The sequence below is a fragment of the Carcharhinus amblyrhynchos genome, chromosome 2, assembly GCF_965287045.1.
Source record: "Carcharhinus amblyrhynchos chromosome 2, sCarAmb.v2.hapA, whole genome shotgun sequence".
Lineage (NCBI taxonomy): Eukaryota > Metazoa > Chordata > Chondrichthyes > Carcharhiniformes > Carcharhinidae > Carcharhinus > Carcharhinus amblyrhynchos.
Window position 1 is genome coordinate 68,200,404 of NC_137325.1, and position 18,804 is coordinate 68,219,207.

An 18,804-nucleotide genomic window follows, 5' to 3' on the forward strand; every position below is an offset into this window, starting at 1 on the left:
TTTAAAAATGAACTCCCCCTCAAACATTTTCCTGCGACTTTCTAACCCTTTTCCAACCTGCAACCTTTTTGAAGAAGAGTTCCAGTGTAGCCTAGTGGAGATCACTTGAGTAATTTTCAGTTAATTTTATTAACTGTTTAACTGTCTGCAGAGGCTTGAAGTGTATGAATATTTTACTGAACTATGCTCATTTATCACAAAACTATCTAAATTACTTGTCTTTCTATTTGTAATGTTTGGTTAAGCAAAGGCCAAATGTTTTTTGTTGAATTATTAATCTTCATTTAAAGAAATTTGATGAATAGATTTTTTCTCCTTTGCCACCTTTTTCTGAACGGATGGTAACATTTTCTCTCCCTAGTCTTTAGTAGAATAGAGAGCTGCAGTGTTGTTTTTTCAGCTTAACATAGAACCTAACTGATTAATCCCCATATACCTTACAGGGTGTTTTCTTCCAGGGAAACAACAATGAGTCCTTTAATCACCTTGGAATTCATTGGACAACTTCAGTTTTGACGTTATCACACTATATTGTTAAAGTAACTTCACAGTGTGTTATTTACACACTATACATAACTAAACTGAAGTGAAACTACTTCTTCCAGTGACTAAAGTATTTGAAATGATCAGCTAAACATCAGATACATTGAAGCCATTGTGCCTGCCCCCACCACAAACTCTGTTCCCTCACCAGCAATTCCACCCCCTCCCTGACTACATTCTCAGCTTTTTAAATCAGACTGTTTGCAACCTCAGCATCCTGTTTAACTCAGATGAGTTTCTGACCACATACCCTCTCCAACGTAATAATTCCCTGCTGCCCAAACCCTATTCTGCATCAAGTCCTGTTCACCCATCCTTCCTGTCCACCAATACCTCCAATTAATAATTTTCAAAGTCCCAAAGGCATTTAGAGATAGGCAATAAATGTTGACCCAGCTAATGATGCCCACATCCTGTAAATGAACAAAACAATTCTTCAAAGCCTTTTACAGCATTTTCTCCACCAGCACAAACAACTCCTCACCCCAACTCCTCCCATATCTCTGCACCCTCCCCAAGCCCTACAAACTGTTCAAGAGTTCCTCCTAATTCTGGCCTGTTATGCATCTTCCAATCCCATCATCCACATTCAGCAGCCATATCTTCAGCTAGACCCTAAACTTGGAAATTACACTCTTAAATCTTTTCATCTCTCTCACTCTCAAACTTGAAGATCTTCCTTGAAACTTTGACGAATTTTTAATCAATCCTCTGCTTCTTCTTTATTGGCTTCATGTCAATTATTTTAAAAGCAAGTTACTGTGGATGCTGGAATTTGAAACCAAAAGGGAAAATGCTGGAAAATCTCAGCAGGGCTGGCAGCATCTGTAAGGAGAGAAAAGAGCTGACATTTTGACTCCAGATGACCCTTTGTCAAAGCTTTGTCAAATTTTGATTGCAAAACACATAAGTTACCTGAGTAAAATGGAAAAATAAACTGCTGGATACTCGAATCAAAATTGAAAATGTTAGATTTTTACCTCATTTACTCTCTTCATATCTACTGCTTAATCTATTGTTTAAATTTTTCAGAATGTCAGCTTTGTTTCAAAATCTTATCAAATTAAGATGAAGTTCCTGGAAGTGCACAACTGAAACAATTGTCTTCCATCAGAAGGAAAGTTAGGAATACCTTGCACTAAGTGGTATTTTATTTTATTTACTCATGGGATGTGGATATTGTTGACAAGGCCAGCATTTGTTGCTCATTTCTAACTGTTGTTGTGAAGGTGTTGGTGAGCAACCTTCTTGACCATTGTAGATCGTGTGGTGTAGGTACATCCACAGAGCCTTTAACAAAAGAGTTCCAGAATTCAACCCACTGACAACAGATGAATGGTGACCTAGTTCCTAAACACCCTGATGCCACTGTGCATCAGAATGGATGTTTAAAATAGTGGATGTGGTACCATCAAAATAGCTGCTTTGTCCTGGACGATGTCAAGCTTCTTGAGTGTTGTTGGAACTGCACTCTCCAGGTGAAAAGTATTCCACCACACTTGTGCTCATTAGATGGTGGGCAAGTTTTGGAAAGTCAGGAGGTGAGTTACTTGCTGCAGAATTCCCAGCTTAGCCCTTGTTTTTGCAGCCACTATAATGGTATGGCTGGTCCAGTTAAGTGTCTGGTCAATGGTAACCCCCAAATGTTGGTTGAAGATTAGGAGATGATAGTACTGTTAAGCATGAAGGAAGATGGTTAGATTCTCACTTGTTGGGGATGGTCTTGTCTGGCACTTGTGAGGTGCAAATGTTACTTATCACCTGTTGGCACAAGCCTGAATGTTGTCCAAGTCTAGCAGGTAAGCACTGGTTTGGTATCTGTTGAGTGACAAATGGTGCTGAGCACTGAGCAGTTGCGAACATCCCCATTTCTGATCTTATGTTGGGGGAAAGTTATTGATGAAGCAGCTGAAGATGGTATGGCCGAGAGCACTACTCTGAGGAACTTATACAGCAATATTCTGGGCTGAGATAATTGCTTCTAACAACTACAACCACCTGTCCTTGTGAGAGGAATGACTCCAACCACATTAAATACCAAATTTTAACTTTAAATATTGTTGGAATTAGATTTTGTATTCAGGATTATTTGAACTGATGCAATTATACATGTTTGATTTCCTATATTCCTGGGTGAAGTTTAACTGGGATGGAAAGTATGGGGTAATCTTCTTGGATCAGCACCATTTGGAAGTCCTTTATCAGTGCATAGTTAATCAGAAATTGATGGGCACACTCTCTCCCATTTTCCTTCTATTCTTAGTTAATCTTTCTCCAGTTCATCATTTCTTCTGAGACCATCGCAATAGGGCCTTGAAGATTCTCCAGGGTGAGTTTGAGGCTATCTGTCTAGTGGAAAATGGCATAAATTGTCCTATTGTCTGTTCTTTCCATTTCCATGTCTGTTGGAATTGTCCCAGGTCTTTAACTAAACATCCAGAGCACCTACCTGCATCAGGTGGTAAATTAGCTAATTTGCAAATTAGTGCCCTAAAATGCAAATAGGACACCGTTTATCATTTTAGAGTAGTACTAAGTGAAGCAAGCTCCTCAGAGCTCCAGAAAGCCAACCTCAGTCACTGCCACTCCACATTACCACTTACCTCCCATTACCCCCCAACACCTCCCCACTAACCAGCCCATGAACTCACGCTCACTGAGTCATAGAGTTCTACAACACTAAAAAAGACTCTTCGGTCCATCATGGTCATCAAATACATACCTATTCTAATTCCATTTTCCAGTGCTTGGTCCATAGCCTTGTATGCTCTGGCATTTCAGTGCTAATCTAAATGCTTCTTAAATGTTGTGAGGGTTTCTGCTTTACCACCCTTTCAAGCAGTTAGTTTCAGATTCTCACCACCCTCTAGATGAAAAAGGTTTTTCCCAAATCTCTTCGAAATCTTCGGCCTCTTACTTAAATCAATGGCCCCTGGTTATTGACCCTACATCTAATGAGAGAAATTCGTTCCTATCTACCCTATCTATGTCCTGAGTCAGATCCCCTCTCATCCTTCTCTGCTCTAAGGAAAACAGCCCCAACCTAACCAGCCTCCCTTCATCGTTGAAACATTCCAGACCAGGCAACATGCTGCATAATCTCCTCTGTACCCTCTCTAGTGCAATCACATCTTCGTTAATGGTTTGCTGACCAGAACGGCTCACAATACTCCAGCTATGGCCTACGTAGTGTTTCAAACAGCTCCATCATAGCCTTCCTGCTCTTATACTCTATGCCTTGGCTAATAAAGGCAAGGACTTATCCTCTTTTGGTCAGTTAGTCCATCCAACATTGTAACCTCTGAACTGATGGATTGCCATTGAAGACTCCTATTCTGCCTGCAGCTAGTTGACTAAATGCTAATGATGCGAGACCCTAAAAATGGTCCAGGACTTTGGTGGGAAGAAGGTGGGACAGCAAGCCTATGTCTCTGGCTGACTGTCCCAGGTTTGTAGCAAAAGAATATTCCCCCCTTGTTGGTCCAACAAACACCATAAGTAAGAAATGTTGCAGTTAACTTAAGTCTGACATTACTGCAAAAAATAGAAAAGGGGCACATTCTTTGTCATTTTTGGTATTGAAGAGGTATAAAATTCTGTAAATCTGTAACTTTATTGTCTATTGCTGTTGCTTGTCTGTTATTTTTAAATAGATCTGTGTTATAAGTTAGGACCGAGACTGTGGGCTGACAGAATGATTTACGAAGTCTAGAGATTATGAAAGGACTTGCATCATATCCAGTAATCTAAATATAGTAACAAGGGTTTCATTCGACATCTGGGAAATGCTGTATGACAGATATTGTCCATGTAGGGTTGCACAATGGTTCATCATAAGGGCTTGCTTATGAGAATAGTCCTTTATGTAGATTACAAGTAAAAGTCTGACAAAAATCCAAAAATATAACATTAGCCTTTGAAAAAGTTTAATCGTCTGCAAAGTATTATCCATTGCATTAATTACTTAACAAATTGAACTTGTACGATTCTTTTTAGTGGATACTTTTTATTGAGGCACAACCATCCGAGTTTATAAAATGCCCTGAAATTACAATTACTTGGATTCTTTCTTGCTGCATAGGAGACTCCTGCATTTTCTCTATTCTTGGAATACATTAAGCCAAGTGAAAGAAACATTACTCAGTAGCCATAGGGCGTTTATAGGTTTTGCCTGCCCATCTTAAACTAAGAAAGTTCGAGTCAGACCCTTTAAAATTGGATCATGGGAGAAAAGAAAGCATAACCAGTTATTAACAATAACTCCAGTGATCTATGATGTAAAATCTCATGGATAGAAGCAAATATATAACTATTTTGTTTCAGCATTAAACTCATTAATGGGGTTTTTCACAAAAGGTGATCAGGTATGACTGTTAGAAGCATTATGTCTTTCTTAAGCTTTAGAATGAGAATACCCTCAAAGGCCAAAATAGAGGTGGACTTAAATTTAGAAATTGAGACCATTGTCCCCAGCACCAGCAAACTGCAAGTGTGTAACATCTGTCAGGTCACTAACCCAATGCCACTACGTCTATCTCCAACAATACAGAAGTTGGAAAGGTGCCAAAATTGGCAACCCAACAATTAAAAATAAAACTAATTAACTTATTAAGCTTGTTAACAAGGCAGTAGACCCGCATTTTATGTAGCCCATGTTGTACTTTGGTGGGTGCATGAAAAAATATTCAGAGGGAGTCACACCAGGTATCAGGATGTGTTCTGCATTCAACAGAAGACTCTGATGTGGAAGATGGAGAGTTTCATCATAGTTTAACTTTGGTCGTTCATAGTTTTCAGCCTGCTTCAGGTCATTCTTTCACGAAAGGAGATATACAGGGGCAGCACGGTGGCACAGTGGTTAGCACTGCTGCCTCACAGTGCCAGAGACCCAGGTTTGATTCCCAGCTTGGGTCATTGTCTGTGTGGAGTTTGCACATTCTTTCAGTGTCTACGTGAGTTTCCTCTGGGTGCTCTGGTTTCCTCCCACAGTATGGAGATGCTGGCATTTGACTGGGGTAAACACAGTAAGAAGTCTCACAACACCAGGTTAAAGTCCAATCAGTTGATTTGATAGGAAACCCACACGCTTTTGGAAATGCTTTTCCTTCATCAGGTGTGGGGAAAGTTCTGACTTGCATTGGACATTTAGATTGCTGTCCTCCATGGGAACTCTGCATTCTGTAGGAGATTCCTCCTACAGTAAAGAGGAGGGCAGGAGGAGAGTAGCTGGTCAGGGGCAGTTGCACTCCATGATCCAGCAAATTTGCATCCTGCTGCTGCACAAGGGGCTGCGGAGGACAGAGAGCAACATCACATGTGCAGAGGTTTCCTTCGAGTGGCTACAAGCATTGTCCAGCTTTCTTGTCACCAGTTTTTTGTGTGGCATTCACAGGATTGACTTTAGGAGGCTGCAGATGTTCAGCAAAGATCAGCTTTATTCAGGAGATATTAGCACTACAGGTTGTGATGTTACACTACACAGGTACCTGTGATGTTAGCATCACACAAACATTCTATAAAAGTGCCTCTGCGTGGCTGCTGGTAAGGAATCATTAAAAATACATAACACATTGACACCAGCGTTTGAATCTTAGACCCTTCAACTCTGAGACACATGTTCCTCCCCAAATTCTGCAAGGTTCCAAAGTCGAAAGCCACCAATGTTATCTCCCTGTACAGAACCAGCATAACTGCTACAAAGACTCCTAGCATCGGATGTTACATGAAAGCACTGGATAAAACTGATGCATTGACCTTTGTGAAACTGAATCAAGAACACATGTTAGGATGTTAAATCCTGAGTAACTGCTGGCATTAATAATCTCCTGCTCAACCAAGGACTTCCCTGACTAATTTTAGTTTTACTATTTCACTAAGATAGTCTCGAGAGACAGAGGTTCCAAAATCAATGCCAAACTCTGATTGTGCTTCAGGTCCATGTATATCAGCCAGAGTTGAAAACAACCTCTTTGTAATCAGCAGTACTCTTTGTAATCACGGGCAGCAGTTATAGAAAATGTAGCCCAAAGTTAGAAATTTATTCCAACATCTTTTCTGACCAAGATGGAAGCTTCAATGTTGGCTAACGGTCTGGGACAATGCAAAAAAACATTGGGGTGGGATTAGTCAATTGCAGTCATGCAAAACAGGCTGATAGTTGAAAATACGTTTCGATCAACTTTCTTTTCTTTTCAATTAATTTCAGTGGCAAGAAAAATCAGGTGAAATAACAGGCTGTCAAGTTGCTATGAGTCCATTTTGTACTGCTGTTTTAAACAATTTCACTCTTTTTGAGATACTCTAATACCATACTATCGTCTGACTCAATCAATAGCCATCATGTTCATTTGTTTCACATGGCTGTTGCATCTCATCTTTACACTGAAAACTCCCACTATGGCATCACTACAGTAACAAGTAGAAAAGAATAAAAATAGATTTAACGGCTCAAAACAGTCCATCAATGAGATGCTATAGTCATTAACGGAAACAAATTTTATTCCACCCCTAAGTGTTAACATTTTATCTCTCACTCTTCCATCAGATACCTGGTGAGAAATATAAAAGAGCATATTGGGAGCAGTACCAAGCAAACCTGAGATGGCATCTTGAAGCCAAAGCATTGGACAAATGGAAACTGAACTGCATAAGCACAGATGCTATTGACAGAGTTCAGTGCTCTGCAGATTGTGGACTCAATTCTATGAAAAATTCACACTGATTAAAGTTAAGTTGAACTGAGTCATTTTGATTTTGATCAACAGCTCAATGACAGGGCAAAGCCTAATGTCTGATAGCAAATGGAATTCCTATATTGTTAAAAATGTCTTAAAAAATGTGCTTTCCTCTTCTTTTAAAATTTTACTTTTCTCTTTGTCTCCTTATAAATCTCAGGTTCATCATAATGTGAGTATTGGTCTAATGTCTGAGATAGTCTCAAATACCTAACATTGTTGGGCAGGATACCAGACAAGCTTGGTATCCCTCCATTGTCTGAGCATTTTTACTGTCCTCTTTTCACTTTCATCCATTCTTGTATTTAGTTTATTGATGCCACTTTGGTCAGTGCTCATTCAAATTTATCTTCTTTGTCCCCCCTAAGCTCCTGATATGCTGTCCTATACACTCTTTCTTAAGTTCCCATTGTGTCTACTTCTACAAGATCTCAAAATACTGGAGTTAATTACTTCCTCAGTCTTCCCCTTTCTCTTACAATTCATAAGCTTTAAAAGGTTGCTGTGTTGTCCTGAGGTGGAATCTTTTCCCCAGATCTGTTTCATTATTAAGACCATCTTGCTTCCATTCCCATTTCCTATCGCTCCCCCATGGCTGTTAAGTCTCTAATCTATACCATTACTATTTGCTGCCTGCCTTCCTGAAGGATCTAGCAGCCATCTTTCCCACTCTCACGTTCTGAGAGCCACAACTCATTCAGAGTGCTTCAATTCATGAGCGTGCATGCTTAAAACCCCGCACACCGATCGGCATAGTCCTTGTCAGGGTTCACTGGTTCCTATATCTGTAATTAATTTCAACATACTTAAATTCTCATGCAAATACCTTTTAGACTACACTCCAGTCTCCCTCAATGATCTCCTATGTTCTTATTTCCTCTTCTCTCATTGGTCAACATTATCTTTTCACTTTGGCGACTACTATTTCAACTATTATGCCCTGGCCCTTTTGTACTCCCACATTAAAACTTTTTACCCTACCTCTTCCTGCCATGCGTGCAAGAGCCTATTACAATCCATTTAATTTAACCTTTGCAGTCTGACTTAGCTGCATTCTCACTTCTCAGCCAAAAGCCCATTAAGGACTTTTGCACATAACCTGTGCTGACACTGTCAAGATGGGTGCTACATTGTCAGAAATATTGCTATTTAGGTGAAATGTTAACTTGAGGCCCAAACTGTTGACTGAAATAGGCTTAAAAAGTCCCACGACACAACTTGAGGGAAAACAGAAAAGTTCCCCATTATTCTAGCCGAATTTTATGTCTCAACTGATATATCCAATAATGGATTAGCTGGTTGTTAATGAAATTTGCTGTTTGCGGTAACTTCCAAAGTGCAAAATAATTGTTGAGTTTGTCTATATAACAGTAACTGCACTTCAGTAGTAATTAATTTGTTTTGAAGGAATTATATAAGCATGCACGCCAGTTCCCACATTTTCCAGTTACTTGGTGTTGATTGCATTCTCTGATCCATAAAGTGTGCTGGGCCATCTTGCCATTGCGAGGAGCATTATACAAAATGTTATTGTTTCATCTTGTATTTGGACCGTAGATGGAGTGTAGAATCAAAAGCTCTGCATTTGTTGCTGCCTCATTTATTTGGCTTATAGATTCTGTTCTGTGCTCACTGCTATCCGGATTCTGCATCTGTGCTTTGGCTTGCATTTGCTGCACTTGCGATTCTATGAATTTTTCAGGTGAGTTCTCAATCAATTTTTCTTATCCTTCTTTCAAGGATCAGCAGGTCTATCAAATTTGCAGTCTTTTGGAGAGTATTTCTATGTCTTTAACTTCTTGTTTTCTGTCACCATGTTTCATTTTGTGTTTGAGGCCTATATATTTTTACTGTTTTCCTCAGAAAACTACTGTAGTTTGTAAAAATCATTACTATTTATTTACACCTCTAGTATTTTACACAAGGCAGACTTTTTCTTTCCTCCAGATCGATGTTACTTAGTCATGTGACACTCCAGCATAGTTACATCAGCATTATGTTCTACTGATGTTAACCCTTTACACTACATCTCCGCCAAGTCTAGCTACATCTCTGTGAGCTAGTAACATACATCAAACCGTATTTGTGGCAAAGTTGTGGAATAATTTGTGAGCAAATTGTATACTATTGTCTGACACTACAATGTCCAGGATATCATATATCATGAAGATTCTCTTCAGTGATTGAATAATGGATTCTGCCAGAATGCTGCGCAATCCATTAATTTCAATCCTTTAAACTCAAATAAATCCATTCTCAGGCATCCTCATGGCCTCAGTGGAAGAGTATAGGTTGACAATGGTTCGCTCTGCTGTTGGTAGTCACTGCACGTATAAGGTAATTTTGTAATAGCTTGTAATAAATTGTGAGTTGAAGCAAGTAAGTAAGCTAAGATGAAGCTAAACACCTCTACATACGATTTCAGTTTTTCAAAATTTAGGAAATATAGTGGAAATGTAGGCTTTGCCTTATGAAGAGAGCTGGCAAAAATCTTTGACACTGAGGGAGCTAATGAGGTATATGTGAAGCACAGGCAAGTGAACTTGAGTGTTGCTGTACCTACTTTGATTGAAAGCACATGGATATCAGTTGCACCTCCTTTCTTATGCAGTGTCATCCCACACCATCACTTCCCGTGCACTCTTGTCATGGTATGCCCTTTATTCCCCTCCCCATCATTGTCCCTGTTAACTTCTAGAAGCAGCAAGTCTTTCTTCAAAGAACAAAGAAAACTAAAGTACAGGAACAGGCCCTTAGGGCCTCCAAGCTTGCACCGACCATACTGCCTGACTTAACTAGAACCCTCTACCCTTCCGGGGACTGTATCCTTCTATTTCCATCCTATTCATGTATTTGTCAAGACATCCCTTAAAAGTAACTATTGTATCCGCTTCCACTACCTCCCCCAGCAGCGAGTTCCAGGCACCCACCACCCTCTGTGTAAAAAACCTGCCTTGTACATCTCCTTTAAACCTTGCCCCTCACACCATAAATCTGTGCCCCCTAATAATTGACTCTTCCACCCTGGGAAAAAGCTTCTGACTATCCACTCTGTCCATGCCTCTCATAATCTTGTCAACTTCTATCAGGTCACCCCTCAACCTTCGTCGTTCCAGTGAGAACAAACCAAGTTCCTCCAACCTCTCCTCCTAGCTAATGCCCTCCAAACAAGGCAACATCCTGGTAAACCTTTTCTATACCCTCTCCAAAGCCTCCATATCCTTCTGGTAGTGTGACAACCAGAATTAAACACTATATTCCAAGTGCAGCCTAACCAAGGTTTTATAAAGTTGCAATATGACTTGTCAATTTTTAAACTCAATGCCCCGGCCAGTGAAGGCAAGCATGCTGTATGCCTTCTTGACCACCTTCTCCACCTGCATTGCCACTTTCAGTGACCTGTGTACCTGTACACCCAAGTCCCTTTGCCTATTAATACCTTTAAGGGTTCTGCCATCAACTGTATCTTTCCTATCTGTATTGGACCTTCCAAAATGCATTACCCCACATTTGTCTGGATTAAATTCCATCTGCTATCTCTCCGCCCAACCAATCTATATCCTGTTGTATCCTCTGATGATGTGTGGAAGTGTAAGACCTGGCGAATACCTGAAATTGCAAATCTCGCCAGTGAGATCATAATTAATGATTTTCACTGTCCCTCACTTGCGACATAATCAGGTTCATGCTGAATCTGATTTGAATATCCCCCCCCCCGCCGTGAGATATTTCCCCACACTACATTTTTGGACTTGTCAGGTTGGCGAGCTCTACAACAGGTTCATCCACACATAAACCTGTCAAGGGGAACCCCCGGGTCGCAAAGATCACTATAGCCCACAAGGGAGAGGGACATGGCAGACTGTGCCTGGCAATGCCCCCTGGCACAAGTTACCATTGTCTGAGATACCTCTGTGGTGGAGGAGGAAGAGATTATTTTTTTTTCCCCAGTGATTGTGGCCCCCATTAAAAACAGCACAGCAATCTCAGTGGAGCCAGTTCCCAATTCTAAGAATCCCACCTCGACAGACTGACAGAGCAAACCACACCCACTCTTTTTTTTAAGTTAAAGTTACAAAACTGCCCAGTGGAGCTGGAGAGTTCCATGACAGTTCTCTGGCCAGAACTGACACTCTGCCAAATTCTTGTAAGATTCCACCCATTATGTATTCAGCATGTACCCATGGTTATCAAGGTGCTGTCTGGGATGCAAACAGGACATGAGATTTCCTACTGTTTGCTCTCTGACACTTCTGGCATGGGATTAAGTATAATCATTGCGTGCAAGTTTTACTGGAATCAATAGCCAAGATGGCAGAAAACCTCTAATTGCCAAGTAAATATCCAATTAGATGACTTAAGTCATGAGGTCTGGGACAATGCATTGTTATATGTGTAAAAGTGTCTTGGAACTTTCCTGGGTATCTCGCACCAATGTGCAGGATAAGGTGGTTGGCATTGACTATTAATTAGATGTTAATCAAATAAGAAAATTTCCTGAAAGGGAAGTTAAATTTTGTGTTCCATGAGTGTTCTGTCATCTCCTTCTTGCAGCTGTGGCAACTCTTCCAGTTTTTAGAACTGGGTGGTTTTCTCTCTTTGTTTGTTTGTTCCAATTGGGAGGATGTGATTTGCACATCCTCCATTAGAATAGCAGTAATCTTGATTCAATGGTGTACAACTGCCCAACTAATGCAGCAAAGGTCACCAAATGTTAACCAGAAGTATTCAATCATATCAAAATTCAAAGCTGAGGTGACACTAGCTGTTGCAGATGATATTGCTCTCTTGGTGGAAATGGGCTGCAGATCTTCAGCCAGCTGTTGATGTATCTCCTCAGTTGTCCCTCGGGGAAGCACAGCCTACAGTCACTGACAGTCAAAAATTATAAGTAAGACCTTCTTGTCCTTTAACACTGGTGAGTGAATATATGGAACTGGTGACTTCTGTGCAGGCTAACACTAGGAGCTTCCAACCTAGTTTCTTCCATGACCTCATCATCAAACATCATCATCCCCAAAGCGAATCCATCATCAGTGTAACGGAATACTTTCACTTTGGATGCGCCTCCAACAACACTCAAGAAGCTCAACACTATCCAGGACAAAGCAGCCACTTCATTGGCACCCCTTTCAACATCTGCAACATTCATTCCTCCATCACCGATGCACACTGGCAGAAGTGTGTATCATTTACAAGATGCACTGCAGCAACTCACCAAGGCTCCTTCGACAGCACCTAACTAATCCGTGATATCTACCATCAAGAAAGACAAGGGCAACAGATGCAAAGGAACATCCCTGCCTACAAATTCATCTCCAGGTCATGCACCCATCCTGACTTGTAACTATATGAACATTCCTTCATTTTTGCTTGGTCAAAATCCTGGAACTCCCTTCTTAACAACACTGTTTGTGTACCGACACCTCATGGAATGCGGCAGTTAAACAAGCAGCCTCATCACCATCTTCTTAAGGTCAAGAAGGGGAAAATATTCTGGCCTAGCCAGTGATGCCCACACAATGGGAAATAAAGACTTCCCTTCCTTAAGCTCTTATCACTACTTATTTAGTAGTGATCATATTTGAAATTGGCTTGGCAAAAAAAAAGTTAGGGATAATAGATCAGAGGGCGTAGCCATGCACTTTGACTCCATTTACGTTGTTGGTAGCAGAGCTAGATTAGGAAGTCATGAGATCTTGGACATTGGGAACATTTAGGACCCTTCTTCAAACCCTCCATGGCTTTTTCCTATGATCTATTAAAACAAAATTCAGTAGATTCCAGTGAAGAGGCAACAACCTCAGGATAAGAGGGGAGCAAAGAATAGTTAACAGCGTAAATAAAAATGCCTATGAAACGAATGTTAGAAGCACTGTTTCATTTTTTGTTACTTTCTCTAGAGAACAGACATGAGTTGCTGCATAATGTTGAATGACAGAAGGAGCAAGTGAATTGAGCTGTGAATTTCCTTGGACCTGTTCCTGCTCCATTGACTTTTCCAAAAGTGGAACTCCTGTTTATTGTGGAGATGGGATTTTTAACTGACTTTCTGCAAGCTTATGTTAGCAGAGTGAAAGGAATTCCCAAAAAAACCCACTTTCTTTTTGTACATTCATTACCTTGTTGCTATCAAAAGGACAAAGTTTGTTTTCTGATTTTTTAAAATACCGATAATGCACTGTTCCTTGTGCCTTGTTTTCTATGGCATAAGCAAAGTGTGACAATCTGATTATTTGGTTCAAGAAAGTAAGTTGAAAACCGTTTTGCGTGAAGCTTTTATGCTGGCCTCATATCAAGTTTATAGAGTGATTAGGGCTCTCCAAACAAACAGAAATAATTGCCTTGGCCACAAAATGAAATACTAGGGATGACTGAAGTGGCACATATCCTCCAGTATCAGGGAAAAACAAACTGCTCCACATAATTCCTTAAAAACAACTTCCAAAGAATACATAATTAATAATTCCATGCACAAGTTGAACCTTTTTATATTCTGTGGTCGCCTCAAAGTGATTGATTTGCTTTCCTTTTGTTCAGTAGGTCAAAAAGTCTTGCACTCATAGATATGAATGAGGATTAATTGCTGGTTTTAGCCAGGCAACCACTATCATTCTCAATAAAATTAGACGAATGTCTCTATTAGAAATTCTTTAAAGATTGAGATAATTATGTTATTTATTAAATATAAGCTAGGCAAAAGATCAAATAATGGTCTCTTGCCTTTCTGGAGAATAACAGTGCTTCTATCGAACCACTTTGCTGACAGTTATTTGGAAGAAAAGTACACTATAGGCTTTCCGGTTGCTATTAGCCCACACCTACACATCTGACCCACTTTAAAAAAGATTTCAAATGACTACTAATCGCACAATTAGTTTCTATTATTCTGTGGATAATCGAAGCTTATTTAGTGGTGTGTTGCTTACTTCAGAAACTGGGGCCAAAAAAAACAACATACGAAGGGATATATTTTGGAAGAAAAATTTATCAAATGTTTACAAACTTAAATTCCCAGTACATGAATGTACTTGTGAGAAAGTGCAGAATATCTGCACAGAGGTCCTTGAGTTTTTTTTGACAACTAGAAAACATTTAAATTGCCCGATTCTTAAAAAGCCAAAACAATTGTAAATTATGGCTATTGAGATCCTGTATTGAAGTTCTTCCACATTCCAGTCAATGGGAAACTGATCAAAGAAAATAATTAGACTAACACATGAACAATTGTTTCCAAAATGTGATTGCAGCAGGAAAAATAGACCAGCGAGTTTGAAAGTTTCTAGCAGGGCATTGACTTGCTAGAAAAATGTACCTCATTTCCTAGTAGGGCGTTAAAGCAGGCCTCTGATGCATCACAGATGGCAGTAAGATTATGCCCACCTTCCAGAGCCAAAATCACACGTCCTTTTGCCAAACTCATTAGTTCTTTCGTCAGGTATTGAAAACCTAAGACAGAGAAAAGAATAAGTCTGGACAATCTTATGTAATCCAGATATTGATGTATTAATTTGGCACAGTATTCAGTTAACAATTTACTGTGCGTGCTGTTCTTTGCATTGTAACTCAGCTATTTTGTCCAGCTTGCTTATTGTTTATTTTTGTCTGGAACAATATAGACAGAGACCAGTTCTGTGTTCTTTCCTGGGGGTTGCCTATACCCCACCCTACAGGTATCTGGTACAGGCACACCTTTGCTAACACTGCTTTCATACCCATTTGCTCTAAATAAGGAGGGTTTTGGCCTCTGTGAAGGCACAGCTGAGAACACCAATTCACCTGAGGGGATAATGGAAACTTTCTCTGTGTGTTCTTTGCAGTTAAGGTTGTAAACCTATTCTTTTAAAATCTGCATTAACCTGCAATAAAGAATCTCTGGGACAATCTATTGGAGCCTCAGTGTCTTATGCTTTTATGTCACAAATGTTTGATACATCACAATTCAATGCTACAATCAGAAAATTGGGATTCTCTCAAATTGAAAACCAATTTGTCTACAACTATGAAAGTATTTTTTGTCAGTTTTATTTTAAATCACCTGTAACATGCGAAATGATGGACTCAGAAGATAGAGATCTAATACTGAGATGATATAAACTAAAATAAACTGAAAGCTGAGTAATCTAATTAATGTTGAAAGAAAAACTAAAGATATGGTTGCATGTTGTTTGCACAATTAGATTGTAATGTAGCTTTCATTTTTTCACAAATGGATTATGAAACCTAATGTTGTGATATTCATGTGCAGGAAGGGGAAGAAGCCAAGTCAATATGTTACTTCTCAGGAATCATGTACAGTCTTATATAATGGACAATCTAGACCATAATTGTAAAGCTTAACTCAATAATAAACAACATACCAGCTAAAACCGAACTATGGGCCATATTTTATATCCCTCTTTTGCTTCATTTGCGTTCAATGGAGATAATTTTAATACTGATGTCGCCATCTTGCCTAGGAACATTCTTGTTAATAACTGAGTTAAAAAGCGCTACTCAAAAGTGGCCTATCAAAGATCGATGGTTAGCACTGCTGCCTCACAGCACCAGGGACCCGGGTTCGATTTCTGGTTTGGGTCACTGTCTGTGTGGAGTCTGCACATTCTCCCCGTGTCTGCATGGTTTCTTCCAGATGCTCCAGTTTCTGCCTGCAATCCAAAAGGCGTGGTTAGGTGCATTGGCAATGCTAAATTCTCCCTCAGTGTACCCAGTGTAGGTGCCAGAGTGTGGTGACTAGAGAATTTTTACAGTAGCTTCATTGCAGTGTTGATGTAAGCCTACTTGTGACTAATAAATGAACTTTATATGGCTTTACTGTTGTAATGTGAAACCAGCTTGTTTCCTGCAGTTAAATAGTCTGTTTGAGACTTCCACTGATAATCCTTTGAGTCATGCTGCAAAGTAAAATGAGAATGACAGAAGAGACATTTAACACGGAGTCTAATGAGTGAATACATTGTAAACTTTGGCAAAACATAGACTGAATAGTTATAGCTGGTGAAATGTGTGGTAGCAATAAAAGCAACACTGACAATGCTCATGATTATTATTGCATAAAACTGACAGCAAAGTCTGGCATTTTCACATGAGCAGTTAAATGTGGAAATTTGTAAGTTTCTCTTGGAGGTGGCCTGCACAGTAAGGACTCTTGCAGTTTTCATAGATGGCATAGGTGGAATTTACATAGAAATCAGTGATTTGCCATGAACATCAGATAATTACCCATTATTTGTGCTGAGAATATTAATCTTTGTTCAATCAAGAGTAACTGCATTGTTAATGCTTAACTGGATGCACTTGGTGTCCTCAACATTGACTATGGGCTCCATTAAGTCTTATTGTACCAAGTTGAATATAGGCAAGGAAAACTCCTGCTGATTACCATCTATGACCTTTCCTCAGTCATGAATCAGTGCTCGTCCATGTTGAATACCACTTAGAAGTAACACTGAGGGTAGCAAGATCACAGAATGTACTCTGTGTGAGAGATTTCATTGCCATCATCAAAAGTAGCTCAGTAGCACTACTACTGATTGAACATAGATGCCAGACTGGGCTTGAAGTATAGGGTGAGGACACAACAATAGAAAAAAAAAAGCTGCTTCAGCAAATCCTCACCATCCTACCTGTTGCAAAATCATCTGCTCATGACAGGACTATTTGGACAGACACCACACAGTTCTTGTGGAAATGAAGTCTTATCTTCACAGTAAGGATACTGTCCATTATGTTGTGTGGCATTATCATTATGTTGGATGGTATAGGTTCAGAATAGAGCCAGCAGCAGCAGAATTATATTCAACCATAGTCTGTAAACTCATGGCTCAATACACCCTATTCTCTACCATTACAATCAATCCAGGGGATCAACCCTGCTTCAATAAGGAGTGCTAGGAATAGAACCTGATATTCCAAAAAAATCAAGTCAACCTGGTCAATCTACAAGATAGGAATACATTCGTGCAAAACAGCAACAACAGCATGCGATAGACCGAGCTAAGTGATTTCACAACCAATGGATCAGATCAAATCTTGGTAATCCTTACAAGTCTAATCATGAATGTTGATGCATAATTAAACAACAAATCAGAGGATGGCACTTCACAGGCACTGCGATCTTCAATGATTATGGGGTACCTCAGCACATCAGTGCACAAGACTGAAGCATTTACAATCATCTTCAGCCAGAAGTCTCATGCTGACTGCCTGGTCTATTTTGGCCTCCTTTTGCGGTCCCCAGAATCACAGATGCGAGTTTTCAGCCAATTCAATCCACCTCACATGATATCAAGAAATAAATGAAAGCACTGGGTGCAGCAAAGGTTTTGGCCCTGACAAAATCCCAGCTGGAGTGCTGAAGAATCCTCTTCAGCTGCTTCAGCAATGCCCTTCATAAAGTCAGAAGTTGGGCAGTTTGCTGATCATTGCACAAAATTCAGTACCATTTATGGCTCCTCAGACACTGAAGTAGTTTGTGTCCATATTCAGTAAGACCTGGACAACATTCAGGCTTGGACTGACAAATGGCAAATCACAGTCATGCCAAACAAGCGCCAGGCAATGACTATCACTGACAAGAGGGAATCTAACCATTGCCCCTTGACATTCAATAGCATAACCATTACTAAATCCCCATCATCAACATCCTGGGGGTTACCATTGAACAGAAGCCTGACTGGACCAGCCATATAAATACCATGGCTGCAAGAGCAGGTAAGAGGCTGGGAATTTTGTGCTGTGAAGCTCACTTACTATCTCTTCAAAAGCTGCTTACTGTCTATAAGGTACAAATCAGGAGTACAATGGAATAGTCTCCATCTGCCTGGATGAGTGCAGCTCCACCAACACTCAAGATGCTCAATATCATCCAGCACAAAGCAGCCAGCTGACTGGCACCCAGATTACCCTCTTACGCATTCACTGCCTTTACCACAGGTGCATAGTGACAGCAGTGTATACCATACACAAGATCACTGCAGCAACTCACCAAGTCTCCTCTGACAACACCTTTCAAACCCATGATTTCTGCCACAGAGAAGAACAAGGGCAACAATTGCCCCACCACCTGTAAATTCCCCTCCACACATCCTCCGACCTGGAACTATATCACCGTTCCTTCACTGTGTCAAAAGCCTACAACTCTTGCCTGCAAAGTTCAAGAAGACAGCTCACCGCCACCTCTGAAGGACAATAAGGGATTAGCAATGAATGCTGGGCTTGTCATCAATGCTCACATCTCAACGATTTCATTGAATCATAGAATCTCTGCAGTGCAGAAAGAGGCCATTTGGCCCATCAAGTCTGCACTGACCACAATCCCACCCAGGCCCTATTCCCGTAACTCCACATATTTACCCTGCTAAGTCCTGACAGTAGGGTCAATTTAGCATGGCCAATCAATCTAACCTGCACATCTTTGGACTGTGGGAGGAAACTGAAGCACCTGGAAGAAACCCATACAGACACAGGGAGAATGTGCAAACTCTACATTGACAGTGTCCTGAGGCCAGAATTGAACCTGGATCCC

The 18,804-nt window shown here is 40.2% G+C and overlaps 1 protein-coding gene across 1 annotated transcript in view; it reads right to left on the reverse strand.

Moving 5' to 3' along the window:
• Nucleotides 1-18,804, reverse strand: part of LOC145355275 (histone deacetylase 9-like) — a 781,248-nt gene that overhangs the window by 14,236 nt on the left and 748,208 nt on the right. Inside the window, exon 25 of the mRNA XM_080207173.1 lies at nt 14,593-14,726. Coding sequence (XP_080063299.1) covers nt 14,593-14,726 — 134 coding nt within the window. The remainder of the gene's footprint in view (nt 1-14,592; nt 14,727-18,804) is intronic.